Source organism: Staurois parvus, unplaced genomic scaffold (genome assembly GCF_062004578.1).
Source record: "Staurois parvus isolate SC_StPar_1 unplaced genomic scaffold, SC_StPar_1.0 ptg000525l, whole genome shotgun sequence".
Classification (NCBI taxonomy): domain Eukaryota; kingdom Metazoa; phylum Chordata; class Amphibia; order Anura; family Ranidae; genus Staurois; species Staurois parvus.
In genome coordinates, this window is record NW_028318321.1 from 9,666,289 (window position 1) to 9,688,897 (window position 22,609).

The window sequence follows — 22,609 nt, forward strand, 5'->3', positions numbered from 1 at the left end:
ACCAGAGACATTTTAGAGAACAGGTGTCAAGCTGCAGCCCTCCAGCTGTCAAGGAACTAGAAGTCCCATTTTGCCTCTGCCTTTGGGAGTCAAGTGACTTGCAATGCCTCATGGGATTGGGAGTCATGCTTGTAACGGTCAGCCATGCAATGCCTCATGGGATTGGGAGTAATGCTTGTAAAGGTCAGCCTTGCAATGCCTCATGAGATTGGGAGCCATGCTTGCAACGGTCAGCCTCGCAATGCCTCATGGGATTGGGAGCCATGCTTGTAACTGTCAGCCTCGCAATGCCTCATGGGATTGGGAGCCATGCTTGTAACGGTCAGCCTCGCAATGCCTCATGGGATTGGGAGCCATGCTTGTAACGGTCAGCCTCGCAATGCCTCATGGGATTGGGAGCCATGCTTGTAACGGTCAGCCTCGCAATGCCTCATGGGATTTGTAGTTCCGCAACAGCTGGAGGGCCGCAGTTTGACACCTATGATTTGGAGATTATGCCAAACTTCCTATTCCAAAAAAAGGCCTCTGTGACAGGAATCTCTAATGTGAGAACACGACAGAGGTATCGACTTGTACACTCTCCAAAAAAAAAAAAAAGAAAAAAAAAGTAAAATGGTTTTTGGATATAGTCCCACTTTAGAAAATTCTTCTCTGTGGGGAGGCTCTCAAAGTGGAACTCTGCACAGTTATAACACATGTACATTGATTTTTTTGCCCAAATGTGAACCATTTAAAACAATAGCTAATCTCTGTATGAGTTGATGTGCATGCATTAAAACACCTAGGTGTGAATAGGTGAAGCTGAAAACAGATGTCACAGTGCTGATGTGTATTCAGATCCTGGTGTCTTTTGTCCAAAAGCCAATCTTAGCAGGAGATCGAAGATTCCTGCTAGGATGGGATACACAAGCCATGGGGGAAGAAAAAAAACAAAAATCACTTTGATAAAATGTTTGGAGGTTATTTTGAAAATCTGTGGTGTGCTGGCGATATATGCTATGACCAATATACCATCAAAGGTCCTATGCTGATTAGATAAACTTAATTAGAAAGTAAAAAAAACACAAAACACAAAAATTAAATTTAGATTTTTTTTTCTTGTTTTACTTTTTTTGTAAAAAAAAAAAATTCCAGAAAAATCTGCCAGTAGTCACACAATATAGAAACACCCATAAAAAGGTAAAGAACAAAAAAAAATAGCTATAGGAAAAGCAATAGAAGGCAAAGCAGGAAGATGAGATGGTGTTTCAGCTGCTGCAAGAAATATGAAATAGATATATAAAATTGAATGTCAGATAAACACATTGGTTTTTTAGAACGAAAAGTGGCAGATGGGGCCTATGATATTTGGAGCTCAGTATGTATTACAATAATCTAGAAGTGATGTGGGTCATATAACCCAGCCAAACAATCTTTCCTGATCCTGTCCCGGCCCACAGGTATGATCCATTCAGGATCTTTCCAAACATCTCCCTCTTTTCCATCCTATGACTTAACCTGAGTATGTCCGTTTTTGGTTTTAAGGCCAATACCGCAGCAGAACAGGAGGAGACAATGCTCCTTCCATTAAATCAGGATGTAAGAACCAAGATTCTTAGGAGTACTAGCCACTTTGGCTATACTCTCAAACACAAGCCATTTAAAGTCTCTTCCCAGGACAATATTGTGGCAGCATTTTCACCACGTAAGGGCTGTGGGAAACGATGCCCACAAGGAAGCAGAAAAGCTTTAAGAAACAAAAGAGGTTCTAAGCAGCAGGGAAGAATGTGTGGTAGAAAGTGTGGTTTCTTCCATTTGTAGCACATCAGGGGATGTTGTACGGGATCTGGATTTCACATAGGTAGTAAGTGGTCATCTCTTTCTTCTGGCTCTTCTCCAAGCTGATCATCTCCAACTCCGCGGTAGGCGGTTTCTGAAGACCGGGGCCGAGATCGGCACACAAAGTCACAGCCGTCCTAAGAGAAATGAATAAATAGATTTGTTTTGATGCACCTCACCTTGACAAAATGTGATCGTGGCTATACCCCCCTACCTAAAATCCAATTAACCAAAAAAATAAATAAATTGTTAATTATCTATCCATTCATCCATCTCAGAAGGGGATCTGTCTTCTTCTATCTAGGGCAGTCGGGTGTAAACAGATAGCAGAGCCCATTTACACCCGCTGGTCAATAGAGCACAGCAGGCACTTTGTGTCCGCTCAGCATAAACTGAGCAGACACAGACCTGTCATCCACTAGCTCTACTCTAATCAGCACACAAATCCCCTGTTGATCATAACAGTTTCCGAAGTGAAAGGGGCCCAATAGGCAGCTTGGAAGAAGTGGTTGAAACCCAACTCCACAGATCTGTCTTTATCATACACAATAATGACAATTTCTTATACATTTCCATCCTCATACACAAAACTGCATATAAAACTTCACATTTACAATCACTGCTCTTCAGAATCAGCCGACATCTGTGGAATATTATACTTACCGCTACCAGGTTGCCAAACTCTTGCCAAAAAGTGATGTTGGGGAACTGTTCTATCCCTTTAGCTCCAACGACAAAACGCTTATAAAGGAATCCACCGATGATATAAACTGCAACTAACACTGCAAACCTGAGAAAGTGAAGAGCCGAAGTGTTAAATACTACATCTTTACCCATCACACATTGACTACCATATATAATGGACAAATGAAGGAATCTCTGGCTGATATTCAGATTTTACAGTTCTATCAAGATTGTGAAAAGGCTATTAGAGTGCCTGCACTTTAAAACTGAACATGGAAGCCTCCATTGCTTACCTCTCTCCTGAAAATGCTAGTTGCCTATCTGCATGCTTCCCCTTCGATATTTCCAATTTCTAACACACACAAACCTCTGCCAACCTTGAAGAGAAGTCTGAAGTTACAATACAAGGGCTCAGCAGGAGCACAGACACTATTCTCCCAGTATAACTATCAAGATTCTGCCTGAGTTGTTGATCGAAACATCCCAGTTATGAAATGTTAAACAATGTCCTCTAATAAACAATACATCCCTTTGATGTCCAGACAAAAAGGATTACAAATAGAAAACTAGAAAAGCTACAATTTCTGGGGAAATTGTGTGAAGTGTTCTTGCCTCCACCAGTAGTCTGCAACTGGAGTGGGCGGAGTAACTGGGTGGAGTGGCTTGTCATTCTGCTGCCTGCTCACACACCTGGGTTCCTATAGCAACGCATTCTACAGCAAGGGCAGAGAAGAGAGGTTAAAAACAAACTGCTCCAACTTGCTCACTTCACTGGCGGCTGCCATCTTCAAACGGTTGTAGTAGAAAAATTATAAATCCTACACCGAAGAGCTTTATATTGTGAGAATCACAAAACCCAGACCTACATTTTGATGCATAGTATGTCTCTGAAATATTAAAAATTAAGGCACAGTCGCAGTTTAGAAATTGCCCTTCAAATTTGAGATGGCTAGAGTGGAGTTTCAATGAATGTCAATGGGTGGCGTGAGTTGCAAACAAATGGTCATATTGTGAAAACTGTCAGGACTATGGCTTAGCCGTGGACATTTTTAGTGGCAGCAGGGATAGCTGAACGTTTTGATTTGTGTAGGTGGGCTTGCAAATGAGGGAGTGATGGCAGGTTAGAAATCATGTCCTGATTTTTCAGCTCACACTCTAGCTTTTGTCAGCTCCCACTCTAGTTTTGCACATTCCGCCATTCATTCCCATGGGACCAATTTCACCACAAAAACGCCGATATTTCGTGAACCATTCGGCGAAACGTTCCACAAATAGCACACCAATCGGGAACAATCCGCACGTTTCGGTATATTACTGTCTATGTAGTGTAAAAACTGTGGGAGGAGTTAGGGTGGTAAATTTGGCTATAATAAGAATATATATGTGAGATAACAGTAAGTGGTCTTGCCATGCAAGAACAATTAATTAGGCGTTTTTATTCTGCTGCATTCAGTGCAATTTGTAGGCGAGGTCTCAATTGATTCTATGATGATAAATTATATGAACTTAAAGTAGCACTAAAGTCTAAACATTTTTATCTTAATGCAGTCCCAGCATTAAGGTAAAGAACACCCAACTCTCTGTCCTACCGCCCTCTGTCCCTAAACACTTACATGGCTCCATCTCACAGCTCCAGCACCGCTCCCACTTCCTGCTTTCAGAGGGGGTGGGGGTGTGGCTTACCAGCACAGGATGTTTCTATGGACGCACACAGCCTGGTGTAATGATTGTGAGCAATAGGGACATGAAAGCTGTAGGCGACAGCCATGTTAAGGTCTCAGCCATTTTGTTTTCATAAGCAGTGATCCCTCCTCCTGCAAACTATGGAATTTGTAGCCTTAAAACTTCCAAGAAACTTCAAAAGCCTCTTATCTCAATCAGGGACAACAGAATGCAGCAAAGAGAGCTGGTCAGAGCTGTAAAACATTAATTGAGGTCTGCAGGATGTCTGTTTCCACAAACCATGAAAAAGTCTTCCTTCTGACCTATCATAAAACAATATAGCTCAGTCAAGCCTGTCAGACATGATGTGTAAGGCAGTTAAAGCTCTAGGAATGCAGAGCGTGCCATAAAATGTCTATTCCACAACTTAACAATTCCACACACAATTCATAAAATCTAGTGGCCACAGCACACAATAATATTAGGTATAGATTTGGATGGGGAATATCATACCGAACAATTCAAGGCCATACATGACTATGTTAGCACATAGGAAAGGGGAGAAAGCCGTCTCCTCCATCCTAGGTGACAGACCCATCAAAGGTATGCGGCAGGTATGTGGTGTTTGCTATCCCTAGATACGAAATAAAATTCTGAATAATAATCTGCCAGTTTCTAGAATACAACCTGCACCTATTGGAAGTTATTGATATTAGTATAAAACTGGATTTAGGACTTGACATTACAGAAAAGGGACTGACAGGTCTTCTTAAGGAAGCTCTCCTTTTAACATCAACCAAGCAACACCCAAGAGAGCAATGGAAACGTTTTTGCTTGGACAATTGGACTCTGCTAACACCAGGACTTTGCAAGTACTCTCCATTTTCACCTCCTTTTATATTTCTCTGTTGCGTTACTGTTGTTCTCTTTAGGTCTTTGTAACATCCTTTTCTGGAAATATTTTAATTGCACCATTTGACCTTTTCATTAACCACAAGCCTACAGGGCATTTATACCCCCTTCCTGCCCAGGCCAATTTCCAGCTGTCGTACTTTGAATGCCAATTGCGTGATCATGCAACACTGTACCCATATGACATTTTTTATCATCTTTTTTTGTGACAGAGCTTTATTTTGGTGGTATTTAATCACCTCTGGGTTTTTTATTTTTTCCTAAACCAAAAACCACTGAAAATTTTGAAAAAAAAAATTTTTTTCTTCTTAGTTTTTGCTATAAAGTTTTGTAAATAAGTGATTTTTCTCCTTCACTAATGTGCACTAATGAGGCTGCAGTGATGGGCACTGATAGGTGGCACTGATGGGCATTGACAGGCATCACTGATGGACACTGAAAGGCAGCACTGATATATGGCACTAATAGGTGGCACTGAAAGGCAGCTCAGATGGGCACTGATGTGTACTGGTAGGCACTGATATGTGGCACTGGCACTGTTCAGCACTGACAGCTGGCACTGATGGACACTGACAGGTGGCACTTCTGGGGCCACACTGATCATCAGGGCACACTGATCATCAGTGCTCTGATGATCTGTGTACATGTCCCCTCCACGGAATGCTGATTACCGGCTCTCCTCTCGAGCTGTCAGTGTGACAGCTCGAGAGGAGAGAAATGTCAATAACCGGCATTTCCCTGTTTACATGTGATCAGCTGTGATTGGACACAGCTGATCACATGACCGAGCCAACATCTTCGGCTCTTTCCGTAGATCAGTAATCCGCTGTTTCCGAGGGACACAGCGCACCGCCGATCGCCACGCGCTCCCTGAGCCGCGCATGCGCGGTGAGAATGGGAGGACGTCATATGACATCCTCCCAGAATGAGAGAACCCTATTGTGAGAAGTGTTAAAATGGTCTCTAAAGCTTTTAATGCAAACTAAAGAATCTGTCTCTTGAAGAGTGTATATATAATAATCAGAGTACTGTATAGAATAATCCTCTGAATATACCTGTCTGTGGTGACAGTGTGTGTTACAGACATTTATTATTCACATTTGTTTTTGCTAACATTGTGAAGGGTTGATAGGCCCAAAGCTATCTGGTGGCAGTTTGGAGTTTGAAGGGTTAATTGCTAATTAACCTAATCCAGTGACAAATCGCTCTCAGGCTGCTGGCACAGATTGTGGTCCCGCAAGCTGGAAAATCTTTGTGCCAGTGCAACTGAGAGTGGCATTGTTACGCAAGTGATAGCGTGGTGTGTGAGATTGGCTGATTCTTTGTCATGAGTTGGTGAGAAGGGCAGGGGTCAGGCATCGCGTTTCGTCACACCCAGCTCAAGAGAGAGCACATGAACAGGTGCCTCCTTAGCATCAGGCTTGCTACAGGAGGAACCTGTAGGAGGGAAAAGCTGCCAGCGCCAGCAGGGGACTGCCAAAAGATGAAGAAAGCGACCTTTCTATGCAATATTGTTGCACAAAGCAGGTATTACCTCCTAAAATAAACAGTTAGTATCACATTACTATTTTGTGGCCCTATCTAGGCAGCAGATGGGTGGCCTGTCCAGCTTACCCTGCTGACTATTTAAATACAATGTAAAACCAAACCTTTTCTTAGTTTTGGATAGAGCAGGGAACGGGTTGGATCCCTGTCAGGTATATATCCTCTGTCCAAGTTCCATCAGATAGATTTTCCTTTCCTGTCTGTCTCAGCAACACAAAAAGGAATTTAGAGGAGATCTCTTCAAAACTAGAGGATATCCCCTCTTAAAACTGTTGTCACCAGAAGAGGTGCCCCTGCCGGCAGATTTTTCCTCACATCCTGTTCCTGTGACAACAAAAATGTTTTGTCACTTTCATTCACAGTTACAGCAGTCACCAGGTCCAATAGTGGGGGAGAATCTTCTCAGTAGGAATGTGAACAGCAATAAAAACCTGAGGAGAGGCACCTTGCCCTGTGATGGAACACTCTAAGCCGCTTTCTTCCACTCTCCAATAGACTACAGGGGTGCCAACTGTTTGAAGGAGCGCACAAAAACTGTATAGCACACATGTGCCACTTTCAGCACTGAACATCTGGAAGAGTGGCTTGGTGCACAGTGATAACATTTCATGTCTGTGTGGTCACTCCTTCCATGCCGTGAACTTCTGGGACAACCCTCTACTCTCAAACAGAGAATGGACAACAGTAATGAGCTCAGTCTCCACAATCTTACCTCCACTTTTCTGTTACAGCAGTTGTGCAGCATTTGTAATGATGACTGTGCAGTCACATAGGCATCATAGAGAGACCTAGTACACTCAGTAATCAGCACCCAGTAATACATCTTGTCGGACAGCCCCTTCTTTTGCAATACAGATCTCTGAGAACACTTACAATGGGGGGGGGGGGGGTAATTACTGGATGTGGATGTGTCTATAAGAACTCTTGTCTTGTGTATATCAGCACAGAAAACTGAAGTGTGATAGTAGCATTTTCACAATTTAAAAAATAAATAAATAAATTTGATGTATATCAAATCACAAATCATAAAAAGGAGGTTTAAAATAGTGAGACACTTCAACTTTAAGTGTTTTATAATAATTGTCTGTATTATGGAGGATCTAATCAGCTCCCTCAAGGGTATGGATTCCACAATTGTGGATATAGAAAAAAAAAAGAAGAGAAGAAGAAGAAGAAGAACAAAGCAGTGCTGGGAGGGGACCACACACATAAACATCTTAATATGGTTGATGATCAATGTGAATTAAAAAAAAAAAAAAGGAAGAAATAAAAATATAACAATAGTAAAACCGATAGTAATGATAATATGATGAAAAATGACAAACAAGACATAAAAGTCTATAATCCAGGGATCCTAGGCAGAGTATGGTAGGCGAAGGCAGCTCCCCATAGAGCGAAGCAGTACTCTGCAGGAGGGAAAAATGGACAGAAGGGGGCGCCCCCTTCTGTCCGATTCCACAATTGTGAACTACCTGGTTTTGCAGGATAGACTTTACCTTCAGATAGGATTACAAGCAACTCCTATCCGGTTTCCCCTCCCAGGTGGTTTCCATACCTAGTAACACCTAACCCAACAATCCTTTAATATCTCTCCTAAATTCTTTTTCCCTTCCCTATAATACCTTGCCCCAACCATAGTGTGCACCCCTCCCCAACTCCCTTTTCCTTCTCAGCAGATGGGATGCCTGGCTCCCCCTGCCATGCTAGTCCTTTTGTACTGTTCCTCTTCTTCCTTCACCCTTCTGACATAACCAATTCCCCAGCCCCCACTGTCCATATCTACAAGTCAGGTAACCAGGAGAATCTCCCCACCCCTCCCCGTTCTAATTTCTGTTATTCTCTCTTCACCTGTCATTACCTACAACATAAAAAAATCCAGCATTAGGTATTGTCAGGACTCACTTTGGTTATCCCTAGGTGACCTCTTTGTGGTCTGTACCATGTCATGTGCATGCAATAAATTGGTACATGCCCAAATTGAACTGGTTGCTGGTTAGTTAACATTTTCTCTCTTTTTAAGCGTGTTATTGAGGCGATGCTCATTTACAATCCCAAGTCATCTTCACCGCTTACAATGCTCTGAAACAAATCACTAGTAGTACACAGGTAATTTAGAATCCATAAACATTTTGTTATACCTGTTCTTTATCTTGGTACTTACACAATGAGAAGAATGGAGCCCACACTGAGATGGGATTCCTCCGCTGGACAAGCGACACTACTGTCCATCTCAAACAGATAGAAACAATTGTTTGTTTTGTTCCTCTCCTCGCTAATTATCGTAAATCCAGCCTACAAGTGAAGAGAACATACATTCAGATTATGCTACTATTTATTGCAGTAGCAAATTAAACTACAAGGGATTTTTACTTTCGTATAAAAATTTAGAATCATCACTGGGATACAAACACTTATCATAACGTATCTATCATTTTTTCTGTTACATAAAGCAGTTAAAAAAGAATAAAAATTTTAGTTCTCAAGCTGGAAATTGTTTATGTATCAACACTCAGGAGATGTCCCCACCAAGAAGAATCAACCTTTAGGCTCGGTTCACATTCCTGCGACTCAGAATCTGATTTATGAGACTCAAAGCTGCAGGACATGTGAAATGCCATGCATCTCTATGACAGCAGGTCCAACTGACACTACTAAAGTCACTGCGACTTCAGAAAAAGGTTCCTGTGCTGCTTTGATCCGACTTTGATATGATTTCAGTTCCACAGAGTGTAAAAGTCACATCAAAGTCACATCGCAGTGAAATTTGTGCCAATTTGGAGTTGGCTAGTGTGAACCGAGTCTTAGGCAGGAATAAAACAAGCGTGTTGTATGTAACCCTGACTGTCAAGCTCTGCACCACCTTTGTACAGTATATGTTCTTTATATAAAAAAAGTAATGGCAATGTATGATTGCCACCATTGAGGGTCCAATAGCATGAAGGATTTGGTAAGCAGGGCAAGAAGGGACCAAGGATACAGAAAAACAGTATATGTAAATAAAAAACAGGACACACAACATTTACAGCCAAAGTTATTTAAAATTAAATAAAAACTGCTGTAAGCATAAAGTGCAGACACCTAAACCTCCAGTAGCTTTAGGAACTCTGCCTATAAAGCTGAATGCTGGGCCACTGTGAAGGCAATACTCTGGTGATTTTTAAGACTGCCAAAGCCTACCTGTCCTTTTCTGTCTCTTGCCCAAATCAAGCGCTGACTCAACCTGGGAGTTTCAGAGCTTTGTCTGTCATAACCCATGTAATTTCAGCCGTACCTGCAGGAAGCTCCTACAGACATGCAACTCTAAGGGCCAGTTTACACCAGAACGTGTTTCCCGCACTACATTTAAAAATCACTGCAATTGCGATCAACAGCTGGTGTCAACAAGTTAATGACAAGTGATGAAAGTAGTGCATGCATTACCATTGGTGCAGTGTGATTTCAGCCCATTCAAAACGAATATGCTGAAATTACATTGCACAGAACTGCATAGGAAACATACAAGAACGCAGAGTGCGTCCCTGCCCTAAGTTCCTGCACTTACCTGCAGCAGTTCTTCTGTTTTGTATGCTACTGACAGTCCAGCCAACAAACCCAAATACTAAGTGGTATCAGTTTATAAACAGCCATTGTGTTATTCAACAAATTTGCTCCTGACCACCACTAGACGATTGGCTTGATTGCCACTGACCATTTAAAAAAAACAAAAAACAAAAACAAAACAGATCCTATCCTTCAAACATCACTGAACAGCATACCCCCAGGGTGTTCTTGTTGCAGGATATCATGACCATGGCCTGCCTTGATTCTTTATCACAGTGATTGTCATACTTGTCTCCAGATTTGTAGAATAGCATGATCCAATCCGCTAGAGCACAAACAAAAGATAAAATGTTAAAGATATAGATTTGTTCCTTGTAGATAACCTGTAGTTTTAAAACAAAAGCACATAAACTGTGAGCAGTTGCCCTTAACCACTTCCTTATTACTCTAACTGCTAACTTATAATTCTATACCTATTTTCCATACCCAATAGTTTTTACATTACCTTTAAAATATAACTAAAGGCCAAACTATTTTTCTGGTTTTGGACAGAGTGAAGATGGATTAGAACACCTGTCAGGCTTTTATAGCTGTCTGTGCCCCTTAGGGAGATTCACCCTATTTGTCATTGAAAGTGATAGCAAAAGAAAATCCCAAACTTTGGGTTGTCCCCAAGACAGTAACAGGAGGGGAAATTTTCCAACGGGACACTGGTTCTGGTGACCGGGGGCAAAGGGATTCCTATAATGAGAACGAACACACGCACAATGATTACTCCTCAATCATTAGAGACCAGATCAACACTGATGGAGATCAGTGGGCTCTTGTGTACACTGCTAGCTATCAAATAGGGAACATAGAATGATATCTCCCCATCATGTCATATAGTACAGGAAAATGTTTCTCTACAGATTACAGATGGGAAGAGGTTAACATGATTGTGAAATTGCTGACATGCTGCAGATCTATTCTATATTAGATAGTGGAACATGAAGGGAATTTATGAAGGAATCTCACAAGCAGGTTTGTAGCAGACAGCGCTACAGAAAAGATCATATGACAAAGGCGAGACAACTGACATTGCCAGATCTACCCTACAGTGGACAATACGATAAAGGATGCAGTTGTATGAAGTTGCTAATTTTCAGTTGATATTAATGACTGCTCATTGCATTCAAATAGAAAAAAAGTCTTACTTCCACTGATGATGTGGGTGTCATTGATGCGACCAATCACGGTATCTGCTGAGCCCGTTTTGGATTGTACCAGTCCTGCATTTGAGGGTGTGCTGGAATCAACTCGGCCACACACTACAAACTTGTACATGTAGGAATCTTCACCATTCTTAACGCTGACCTGGAAACTAGATGCAGCAAGTTACAATCTGTTAAGTAGTGCCAGTACTTCTGAGCATGCCACAAGCTGACATTTTAACAAGCTTGGTCATATATTAAAGGATAAGTTTACAAAAATAATAAAAATGCACATTTCTTTACAGGTAAAAAAAAAAATGCATTTATTATTTTTTTGCCTGCAGGAGCCTGTAAACCATTGTATCAGCAGATCGCTGGTGCCATGCAGGTCTCCTGAAGACCTGTCAGTATGTCCCCTTGCCCGTGCGGGATGGAAGGACAGGCAGATATACTGACAGAAAGAATCAATGAACTACCACAGCACTCCACAGCACCCTGGTAGTTCATTAAGCACTACAAGCTGACAGCCACTAAGGTTGTTTTGACTTGTAGTTTCTCATTCACAGATCACAGTGAATGAGTGATGTGGTTGGGCGGGTAGAGCACTGCACAACCACATTTTTTAAAAATCTGACAGCTAGTGAGAGGGGAGAAGATCCCCCGCTAGCTGTGAAAGTGGGGGAGTGGGAGCCGGTGCTTTCATAACAGGTTACATGTTACACCTTGAATATGGGAGTAACGTGTAACATGTTATGAAAGGTGAACGTACCCTTTAATGCTAATAAAAGCTTATACCAAACATAATGAGAACATATTCCATTCAATGTTCACTGAAATGCAATCATTCTTGTGGGTTGATATTAATGAAAGCTTTTCTCCCTTGCTTTAGGATTTATGAATGATCACTATAATCCCACCAGGCAGGCCACATCACAGCTCAGTCTATCTGGTTCTCATATTTAAAGTTCTCCAACATAGACTAAATACATAGGGGCCAATGCGACACAGATATGAATGAACTGCAGAACATCATAAGTATGTTCAACTGTCAAGCAGCATTCCATGAATGTGTTGAACCAAGGTATCGCTCAGCTTCTTGTCCCTGAGATGTAGTGCCAGGGGAAAAAGCTGACATGCAAAGAAAAAAAAGGCAGCACAATGCTTCATATACTATATATATATATATATATATAAAAAAAAGTGTCCAAGGAAAGAATGTCCAATTTGTCTACAGTAACCAATTTACATTCTTCCAGTGCAGTATAGGAGAAATGACAGAACTGTTCACGTCAATAAAGAAGGTCTATTCTGTACTGCTTTAACTGTAGTGGGGGTCTTAAAAACAGCCTGTACCCTGGAGTATTTGTTTAATTTTATATGGTGTAAGTAAGTGGGGGCAGAATAAATGGAAAATTAAAGTATCTTTACAGCCATGTTGTCCAGTACAAGGCAAAAGAAATTCCTCTGGCACTAGCCCCCTCTCAAAGCACATGCTCCAGCCATCTGTCTGGTTGTAGAGGTTTCCATTTTGAAGTGAATAAAAGAGAATTGTGAGAGCACAGCAGACAGTACAGAGAGGAGCCTATGGCACATACAGTACATATGCAGATGAGCTAAAGAGAACGGATTTATGGTCATTGTAAAATACATTTCCAATGAGATTTCAGGAACTGCATGGTCTAGCTTATCTACTGAACCGGACCTAAACTTTGCAGCACATGCCAACTCTCAGGTAACTGCCTAATCCTAAGGCTGGGTACCCACAGGCTGAAGATTGGCCAAGAACCCCACATAAAACTACTGGCTACAACCCCCAACTCTTCTAGTATGTACTCACACACAGCTACACATGGAAACAGTAAGGCTTTGTTCACACAGGACATACTAAAGTGTATACTCATGGAGGGCCATGTTTACCTGCACATGTGTTCCATGCATCCGCATGCAGGCAATCTGTCAATTGGGACACAGCGAGTGCAGGGACACAGCGAGTGCAGAGACACAGATGCTGCAGCCGCACCCACATGGATATCACAGTGGGAGCAGTGGCTGTGTCCATGCAGCTGCTGCATCCCAGTTGACATCAATAGTGCAAACTCTGAGTGTTGGCTCTGAGGAAGAGGCTGAGTCCTCGAAACGCATTAGCCAATTGGTCATCCGGGGTTCCATTGATGTGGACTCAGATGTTATATGGATTGAACACCGCTGGTCATTGTGATGTGCTTGTGTTTTATATGTCTATTGTGAGTATGATACCTACTTTTAATTCTTTCATTAAATATTTTTTTTAAGATAATGCACTAGGCCGCTGCGCCCTCTTTTTGTTTTTCTTTCAACATCAATGAGACTGCCAGCATGGAGATGCACAGGACACCAGTGCATCTCTGTGTGTAAACACAGCCCTCCACGGAAGTACCCTTTAGTACACATGTGAACTAGGCTTTATAAAGTAGTACCTGAATATGAGAGATCTCACCATTTAACTCTTCCCTTACAATCTGAACCAGGAACCAGAAGTGGGCCAACTTGTTCCTAAATACAGCTGGCTATTTATTGCTGATATAGAGCTGGTCTATTCAGGTAACATTTATCTCAAAAGGAAATAGTGGCAGTAGGAGACAATAGTCATCTACGTATATCTGCCATGTAGTGCACCCGACAAGCCTGGACAGAGAAGCACAGGAAATGTGGCCTATAAATGCTCCTTCTCCCCCTTGGGCGGACAAGCTTGATAAAGGAGGTGGAACCTCAGAAACGCATCGCAGCCAACCCATCTGTCACTCATTGGTGCCTGTCATACTAGTGTCTGTTGGTGGTAGTAGAGGGGAGACACGTAGCTGGCATCCATCCACGAGCGGATCCCCGTCAGCTGATCAAAGTCCACACCAAGGAGCGGAACCCTGTCTCACAGTGGATGTCCATTCATCCTCATGGGAGAGAGCTGTATTTGCACACCATCTTGATCTATTGAGCTGTTCACAGGTTGTTCCGATGTAAGTGTGCTACATCAAAGTATTGTTGTTTTTATCGCACATTCATCTGGCGCCCTGCTCTTTTCTATTGCACTTTACCAAGGATACCCAATCACAGCAAAGGAAAATAAACTATTTTTGCTTGCATACCATTAGATGAGGAAGTGAGCAGATCCTCACCTTATTCACGAAGCAAAGGCAAAATACCCTTATGAGATGAAAATTCCAAATCAAAGTAAAAGCCTACTTGCCTCTGTAAATCAACCTCCATAGGTAAAAGTCATTAGGACAATATACCACAGAGGAAAGAACAGACTGGTGTTGCACACAGAAACCTCATGCCAACCAACACTCCCCAATGCAGGTGAAATTTACAGTTTGGTTAGTTCACAGACATTGCTTTTACATATTCAGGTAGATTCATCAAATAGTCCATATTCCTGCATGATTACCTCATATTCTTCAGAGGAGCCAGTCTTTGGTGGAGAGCTTGTTCTGCTGCCGACTTCTTGTCTCCACCGGTCAGGATACAGTCATTCACAAGCTGGTCATCAGCAAGGGCTGATACAACAACTATGCAGACACACCACAACTGTGCATACATCCTGGAAACAAACAAAAAAGAAGAAGTTAATTGGGTGCTAGGCAAACAGAAAGTACATTAATTAGGAATAGCTAGTTACCTGTAAACTCCATGCTGGATCAGATGTTGGTGTGTGAATCACCAGCTACAGCAGTGGTTCTCAACCTTCCTAATGCGGTGACCCTTTAATACAGTTCCTCATGTTGTGGTGACCCCCAACCATAAAATTATTTACCCAGTAATTATAATTCATGAGTGTCGTTTTACCTCCAATACTGCTGCTTTCAACACAGTAGCTGCTTTTAACAGAGTATCTGCTTTCAACACAGCAGCTGCTTTCTACACAGTAGCTGCTCTTTACACATCGGAAATATGTGCTTTCTGATGGTCTTAGGGGACCCCTGTGAAAGGGTCATTCGACCCCCAAAGGGGTCGCAACCCACAGGTTGAGAACCACTGAGCTACAGCATGTAATAAGCAGAATGTACAAGCCATATCGTATCATGTGTCACTAGCTCTCAGAATGCTGAATGTAAACGTAGAGATCCTACTACTGCTGTATACAAGAGATCTAGATTTTCTACACTGGATATCATCCAGAATACAGATGTGGCCCAAAGACACGTTTGAGTAAAAAGCTATTTTGCAGCGCCTGCAATGCTAAGATAGCAAAAATTCCACTCAATGGGGGCCATAACAGTAAATATTTCAGGGGTCCATTCACACCATATGCTTTGGGCTGCGCAGGGCAGTATCAGCCAAAGCATAGACAAGGCATTTTACCTTATGTCCTATTAATTCAGCTCACACTACAGTCCATCTCTGGACGTGGGGGAGAGCCGTTTTCTGGAGGAAATGTTTAGTATAGTGTTTCCTTGTGCCCCTGGACAAAACGAGCAGTTAACCCATGCAGTGCGGACACAGACCCACTGCATGGGACAATAAAAATTTTGTTCGGAGTTCTCCTTTAAAGTCAGCAGGAATCTGAATGAAAAAACTACAATTCCCACCTGCCACTGCGGCAGATGAATGAACTGTGGGTGCACTGATCAGCATGCTCATAGTTCTGCTTACAGCTCAGGGACTGCCTGCCCATACAGAGGTAGGGACAGAGAGCTTCAGGCAGTGTGCGCAGGAGCTTGACTTTGCAAACATGATCTGATGATCGTGGGTGCAACGCTCTGCAGGCTCTTAAGAAAAAAATAAAATGCACATTTTCCACCCATATTTGTACAGCGTAGCACTCACACTACAAATGAGTGAACAGACATAAAGCATGTTCTGAATGCAGTTTACACAAGCCGGACGCAGCAGGCAGCATGCCCTGGTATGAATAAGACTTCCGTTTCAGTTTACCATTTTTAGGTCACCTAGTATGTCAGCAGTATGGTTTGCTCAAGCTAGATTACAAACAGGCAAAGCAGGTATTGCTGGAACCCCTGAAGAGGTATGCTGGTAACAGTGCAAACAGACCCAACCGTGTAAACAGCCAGACACTTCCTGATTTCCAGCCAGGACTCAGACACATGTCAGGGAAGAGGAACTGACATTTATCAGAGAGCCGAGCTTTACCGACCTACATACACAGCACGAAAATCTTATTATTCAGAACTGGTGCTGTTAAGTAACCCCTGCTTCTAAAGGAACACTCCGTCAGTATGTAATTTTCATCTCAGGAGGCCTGTCATTAAAAGGCTTCACTCCTATTTACTATACACAGATGTGTCTATTTCTTATCTCTGACGACAAGTATGGAAAACACTGGGAGTCCGATTACAATATAACACCCGACTGCTGAGTGCAATGTACCCCGTGCTTTCACCGCACCAGAAGATGGATGTGCAAAAAACGGAGAACAGCTTTCCAGCAGATCCATGCTACAAGGCTGTTTACATAAATAACAAACTGTCATGTCAATTCATAAGCTTCGCCTATACCTCCGGGGCCCAACACATGGGCAGCCTGCTGTTTTCTGGGATGGCACCTGTCCAGCACCCAATGAGCTAAAAGACTGTACTGTCAGGTGAAGTGATCACAGCCTGACAGTACAAGTATAGTCCCGGCCCTGTTGGGGGAAGTGAGAGCGGTGTGGGAGCATGTAATCACGTAATTACCACTGACAACCAATGCTGCTGGGTAGATTTCAATACCCCTGAATTGCTAATGTGTGTCTGTGGGGAGGGGGTTAATAGTATTACCACACCAATGCTGGGAGTTAGGATCGCATCGAAAACACAGCAAACTCTGTACTCCTGCACATAGGGATGGACTCGGCTAGGGTTATAGTAACATCTCAGATGTCCTAGAAAATGCACTCCTTGCTGTCCTCAACGGACCAGAGTAGTCCAATGTCACTGGATACAAAGAAACACAAACAGAGGGCGCACCAGCCAAGTGTATTATTGGAAAAAATATTTATTGGAAGGATAAGAAGTATCATACTCACAAGTGACATACAGGTCAAAGGCACATTACACTAGTCAGCGGTGTCCAATCCACGCTTCATACAAGTCCATAAATGGTACTTCCAACAGGCTAACGCGTTTCGAGGACTTGGCCTCTTCCTCAGAGCCAACAGAGTCTGTACCTCTCTTGAAGAAAAGGTACAGACTCTCAGTTTGTTGGCTCTGAGGAAGAGGACTTGTATGCAGCGTGGATTGGACACCGCTGTTAGTGTGATGTGCCTTTGACCTGTATGTCGCTTGTGAGTACGATACTTACTTCTTATCCTTCCAATACATTTTTCTGATAATGCACTAGGCTGGTGTGCCCTCTGTTTGTGTTTCTTTGTATCCAGTTAGAATTGCATCCACTGGCACCAATGATCAGGCTGTTTAACTTCTATTTTCTCTCCAGTGTGCAGTGCAGTATACTGCAAGAAATGCTGTAGGCCTGAAATTTTCAGATGCTGGGGTACATTACAGCCCATTTATTTGAAAGGGGCTGCCTAACTTAGAGCCATGCACCTCAACGCACAAAAAACCCATTGCTATCATACAGTCCTTTCAAAAGTGTTCTGGGGGGGGGGGGGGGGGGGAATCAGCACACGACGCTCTCTATAATTTGCAAAATAGGTTGGTGGAGACTGGGAAGAAACTACCTCCACGGCACCACTTCCCGATTACAATAACAAAACAGGAGCCAACGAGGCTTTTAGGGTGAACAGTGAATACAGATTAGATTCAAAAAACAATCTACAATTGGCAATTTTACCAGCAGTCTCCGGCCATCACACTGCTGCACCACACTGGTGGTCTACACACCCCAGCTTAAAGCTGAAAACCAGACAGACAAACCCAGTGTTATGTGCTTCAACGAGCATCAGCTGAGAGCATTCTGAATTCATGGCAGGTCCAGCTGACCAGCTTTTGCAATCCCATAGACTTGTATAGGGAGAGAAGCAGTTTCAAAGCAAAAGCCAATCAACATTGGCCCTAATGCAGTCACCTATAAAATTACAAAAATCATTAACTCTGTATATATTTACAAATGAAACTAGAGCAAGTACATACATTGGTATTAGCCTCTTGTAATCTGCCATACAGCAGAACTCTGACTGGGAGAGGGAGGGGAAGCACAGTGGTCTACTTGGGTGTACTGCACAGATGTGCTCACAACGCACATGCTGACAGGAGTATGCAGAGTGATGAGCTTGTCAGTCTGCTACTGCTCCTTTACTGTCCAATCAGCAGGCTGGTGACCAAGCTGTACTGCTCTAACTGCAGTAGAAAAAAAAAAAAAAAGCCAGGTCACCAAGCTGGATATGTATATCTCAGGACTGGATGGGCAGGTATAGCAGCTGCCATAGGCCCCATGCACACTGGGTATTTAGCCTCAGTGGATGAGATCCTGACGTTTTGGTGTGAGTGGAAGACACAGATGCACCGTCCAGACCCAGTGCCAGCAGCCTGGAAAGCTCTACGAGGGGCTGACAGCTGCTGTGGCTGGATGATGCACCAAGAGGTAGGGCAGCCAGAGACAAATGCCCGGACCACAAGCAGCAGAGGTGGCCTTGTTGGCATCATTGTGCCCAAAATTATTTGATTAAAAAACTGCTACTGTGTACTGCCGTTATGCTTCAATAAAGCACCTGTTTTGTAAAAAGAATTGAAAGCATTAAGCAGAAAACTGTCAGATTCAGTCACTGTTCAAGTATTCAAACGCTGCAGCTGAGGATTGGTTCATCTGTGCTGTTTAGAGTGGATGGAGAAATCTGTTAGATTCCTTTTGTTGAACAAAAGGGATCTAAGGGGGGTATGGCCAGCTTTAACTTATAACATATGGGTGCAGCACAGGCCATCAGAAGCCAGAGCCCCCCCAAGATGGAATTCTCTGTTGGTTTCTTACATCTTTTGGGAATGCCAGTGGTGACCTATCCCTGTCAGAATACAAGCTACAGACAACCACCATGAACATTTAAATGATAAAAATAGTCATGTTTTACATCACATGAACACTTTATAAACCTACTTCCCTAAACCGGAATCAGACACATGACATGGAAATGTGTTCACATAAAATGCAAAGCGGAAGTACGCCTCTGACGGCCAGATTGTGAATATTCACGACAGAGGGAACAGAGCAAGAAACATCAAGATCACTGAAGAACCGTGCACAGAACAATCAAGGGGGCAGTGCAATGACTGGCGGGTTTATTTCAAGGGGATCACCACTTTCTACAAGACAGAATGAACCCTGTGTTGGTCCTCTCACAGTCTGCCTGCTGATCACCAGCTATCCATGTATTCTCACCCAGACGGGAGGTAAATAGCAGCAGCAGGATGCTGGCCATAAAGTGAACCTAAAACCTTGGCATGAATGTATAAAATCCAGGCTCACTGCAATTCAGACAGCCAGGGAGCCTATGTTCTAATACATACCTACCCAGCAGGCCTGAGACATCACTTCACTGACCAACCTGCATGGACATATAGGCTACCACTGTTTGGTGGGTCATATAGTCCGGTGAACACCAAGGTGGGGTGTGAATTTCTGCCATTCCATAATGCAAGCATCACAGCTGTAGTAGGTTAAGAATCCTGGACAGCAGGGCAGCCGTGGCACGCGTACACCCCCGGGCGGCACGGCGGCCGTGGCACGCGTACACCCCCGGGCGGCACGGCGGCCGTGGCAGGCGTACACCCCCCGACGGCACGGCGGCCGTGGCAGGCGTACACCCCCCGACGGCACGGCGGCCGTGGCAGGCGTACACCCCCCGACGGCACGGCGGCCGTGGCAGGCGTACACCCCCCGACGGCACGGCGGCCGTGGCAGGCGTACACCCCCCGGGCGGCACGGCGGCCGTGGCAGGCGTACACCCCCGGGCGGCACGGCGGCCGTGGCACGCGTACACCCCCGGGCGGCACGGCGGCCGTGGCACGCGTACACCCCCGGGCGGCACGGCGGCCGTGGCACGCGTACACCCCCGGGCGGCACGGCGGCCGTGGCACGCGTACACCCCCGGGCGGCACGGCGGCCGTGGCACGCGTACACCCCCGGGCGGCACGGCGGCCGTGGCACGCGTACACCCCCGGGCGGCACGGCGGCCGTGGCACGCGTACACCCCCGGGCGGCACGGCGGCCGTGGCACGCGTACACCCCCGGGCGGCACGGCGGCCGTGGCACGCGTACACCCCCGGACGGCACGGCGGCCGTGGCACGCGTACACCCCCGGACGGCACGGCGGCCGTGGCACGCGTACACCCCCGGACGGCACGGCGGCCGTGGCACGCGTACACCCCCGGACGGCACGGCGGCCGTGGCACGCGTACACCCCCGGACGGCACGGCGGCCATGGCACGCGTACACCCCCGGACGGCACGGCGGCCATGGCACGCGTACACCCCCGGACGGCACGGCGGCCATGGCACGCGTACATCCCCGGACGGCACGGCGGCCATGGCACGCGTACACCCCCGGACGGCACGGCGGCCATGGCACGCGTACACCTCCGGACGGCACGGCGGCCATGGCACGCGTACACCCCCGGACGGCACGGCGGCCATGGCACGCGTACACCCCCTGGACGGCACGGCGGCCATGGCACGCGTACACCCCCTGGACAGCACGGCGGCCATGGTATGTGTACAACTGTGGTACAGCTGTCCTTTGGGCTGTAAGTGTAAACTAGGCCTTAGAGAGGATTTCCCCTTTCCTACTCTATTCAAAACTTTGGAACGGTTTTGGCTATATGTACACTTGAAGCCCTCATGCACATGGCTGCCCAGCATCGTTGTAGGTGTATGTCCGCTCCCAGGAGACTCAGCACAGCATACAGTAATGTCTGGAGCTGGGAACATGCCATACTTGTATAAACACACGGGGAGAATCCCTGCACACGGCTCATGTGCATCAAATGGTTTCCACCTGTATACATGATCACACGGATGGCATATACCCGTCTACATCTATTCATTACCATGGAGACTGGAGCCGTGTCCCCCAGGCCCAGACATAACCCACTATTACATTGTATGACCTCATGAAGATGGCTCAAGGCCTGTCCACCTGATGCTGGCTGCATTACCTGACCTGGAAGGAGGTGCAGGAAGGAAGGTCAGAGGTTTTGGATGACTCAGACCTCACTGGCTGCATGCTTGTTCCAGGTCAGTGACTCACCAGAAGCCCAGAGCATGCCCCCTGCACCATCCTCCCCCCCAGAGGGAGTCAGGACAAGGACTCTATGAGGCTGTCAGCTCAGACCCTGCACACACTTTACCTGGCTGTGTCTGTCCTGGAGGTCCCTGAGGAAGTCGGTGGAAGCCCTCTAGTGTGAGGTGATGAATATCCCTGCTGATCTGGAAGTAGTGTGCAGAGGGTGTGCTGGAAGCTGCACTGTCCTCACACTGCAATGTACACAGCCCCAAGGACGAGCATGTCACAGCCCCTTCCCAGCACAGAGCTCACCCGCTCCCTCCACCTCCCATTCACCCCTCTACACACTTCTCCCTACCAGGCCGGAAGCCGGAAGCAAAAGCCAGACTGTCACCACTGAGTGGGCGGGCCTGGAGCGGTGAATAGACGCTAAACCAATCGCCGCTCAGCTATAGCTATAAGCACGCCCACCGTCAGCAAATTTCCTGGTTGAGTATCACGGGACTGTCATGTGTTATCACGTGGGCGGTGGGGGGAGGGTCTCTGCTGCGCAATGACGTAACCGGCGATTTAGTGCATGATGGGAGTTGTAGTTCTTCATTCTGTAGAGGTGATTTCTTCCTGCTGGTATGGTTAGGTCACCTGAAGTGAGGAACTAAAACAAACCTCCCCGAGACACACGCAGGGGCCACCATGGCCAGCCGTCCTCTGAGGTTGTCTGTCTTCTACACTGGACTGGCTTAGCAAGTCCCTGACCGAGAACAAATATGTTTGTTTTGTGCAATGAGAAGCCCTGGAGAGTACAATGGTTCCAATAGTCCAATCACATCCACAGTGCGATGGTTTATCAAGTGCAGAGTTTTAGTAGAAAATACGCTAAAGCTTGGTTTGGATCATACCAATGCAATATAGGACCCTGGGGGGTTTCAGCTAAATATAACAGATGAGGTTGGACCGAGTACATAGATACCCAACATGTCCAGTCCTAATAGTGTGAGCATCCGAGAAATGTCAACAAACTTTGGTAGCCAACATTTCCCATAGGCAGTGCCACAGAAGCCCCTACAGGTCATCCGGCCAGAGAAGCCCCTACAGGTCATCCGGCC

The 22,609-nt window shown here is 45.2% G+C and overlaps 1 protein-coding gene across 1 annotated transcript; it reads right to left on the reverse strand.

Annotated features, from left to right (window-relative positions):
- Positions 1-1,077: 1,077 nt before the first annotated feature.
- On the reverse strand, positions 1,078-21,884 carry M6PR (mannose-6-phosphate receptor, cation dependent). Its single transcript, XM_089690333.1, has 7 exons — positions 21,628-21,884; positions 14,779-14,931; positions 11,358-11,524; positions 10,377-10,486; positions 8,783-8,913; positions 2,482-2,608; positions 1,078-1,955 (listed from the first exon to the last, which is right to left on the reverse strand). Exons 2-7 carry the CDS (start codon positions 14,928-14,930, stop codon positions 1,833-1,835), a joined length of 810 nt encoding a protein of 269 aa, XP_089546459.1. The 5' UTR covers position 14,931; positions 21,628-21,884; the 3' UTR covers positions 1,078-1,832.
- Between the last annotated feature and the right edge of the window lie 725 nt (positions 21,885-22,609).

Coding starts and splice junctions, on each gene's coding strand:
- M6PR (XM_089690333.1), bottom strand. CDS start 14,930: ATGTATGCACAGTTGTGGTGTGTCTGCATAGTTGTTGTATCAGCCCTT. Junction 11,525..14,778: donor GCTCCTCTGAAGAATATGAG/GTAATCATGCAG, acceptor TGCTGCATCTAG/TTTCCAGGTCAGCGTTAAGA. Junction 10,487..11,357: donor CACCCACATCATCAGTGGAA/GTAAGACTTTTT, acceptor TTTGTGCTCTAG/CGGATTGGATCATGCTATTC.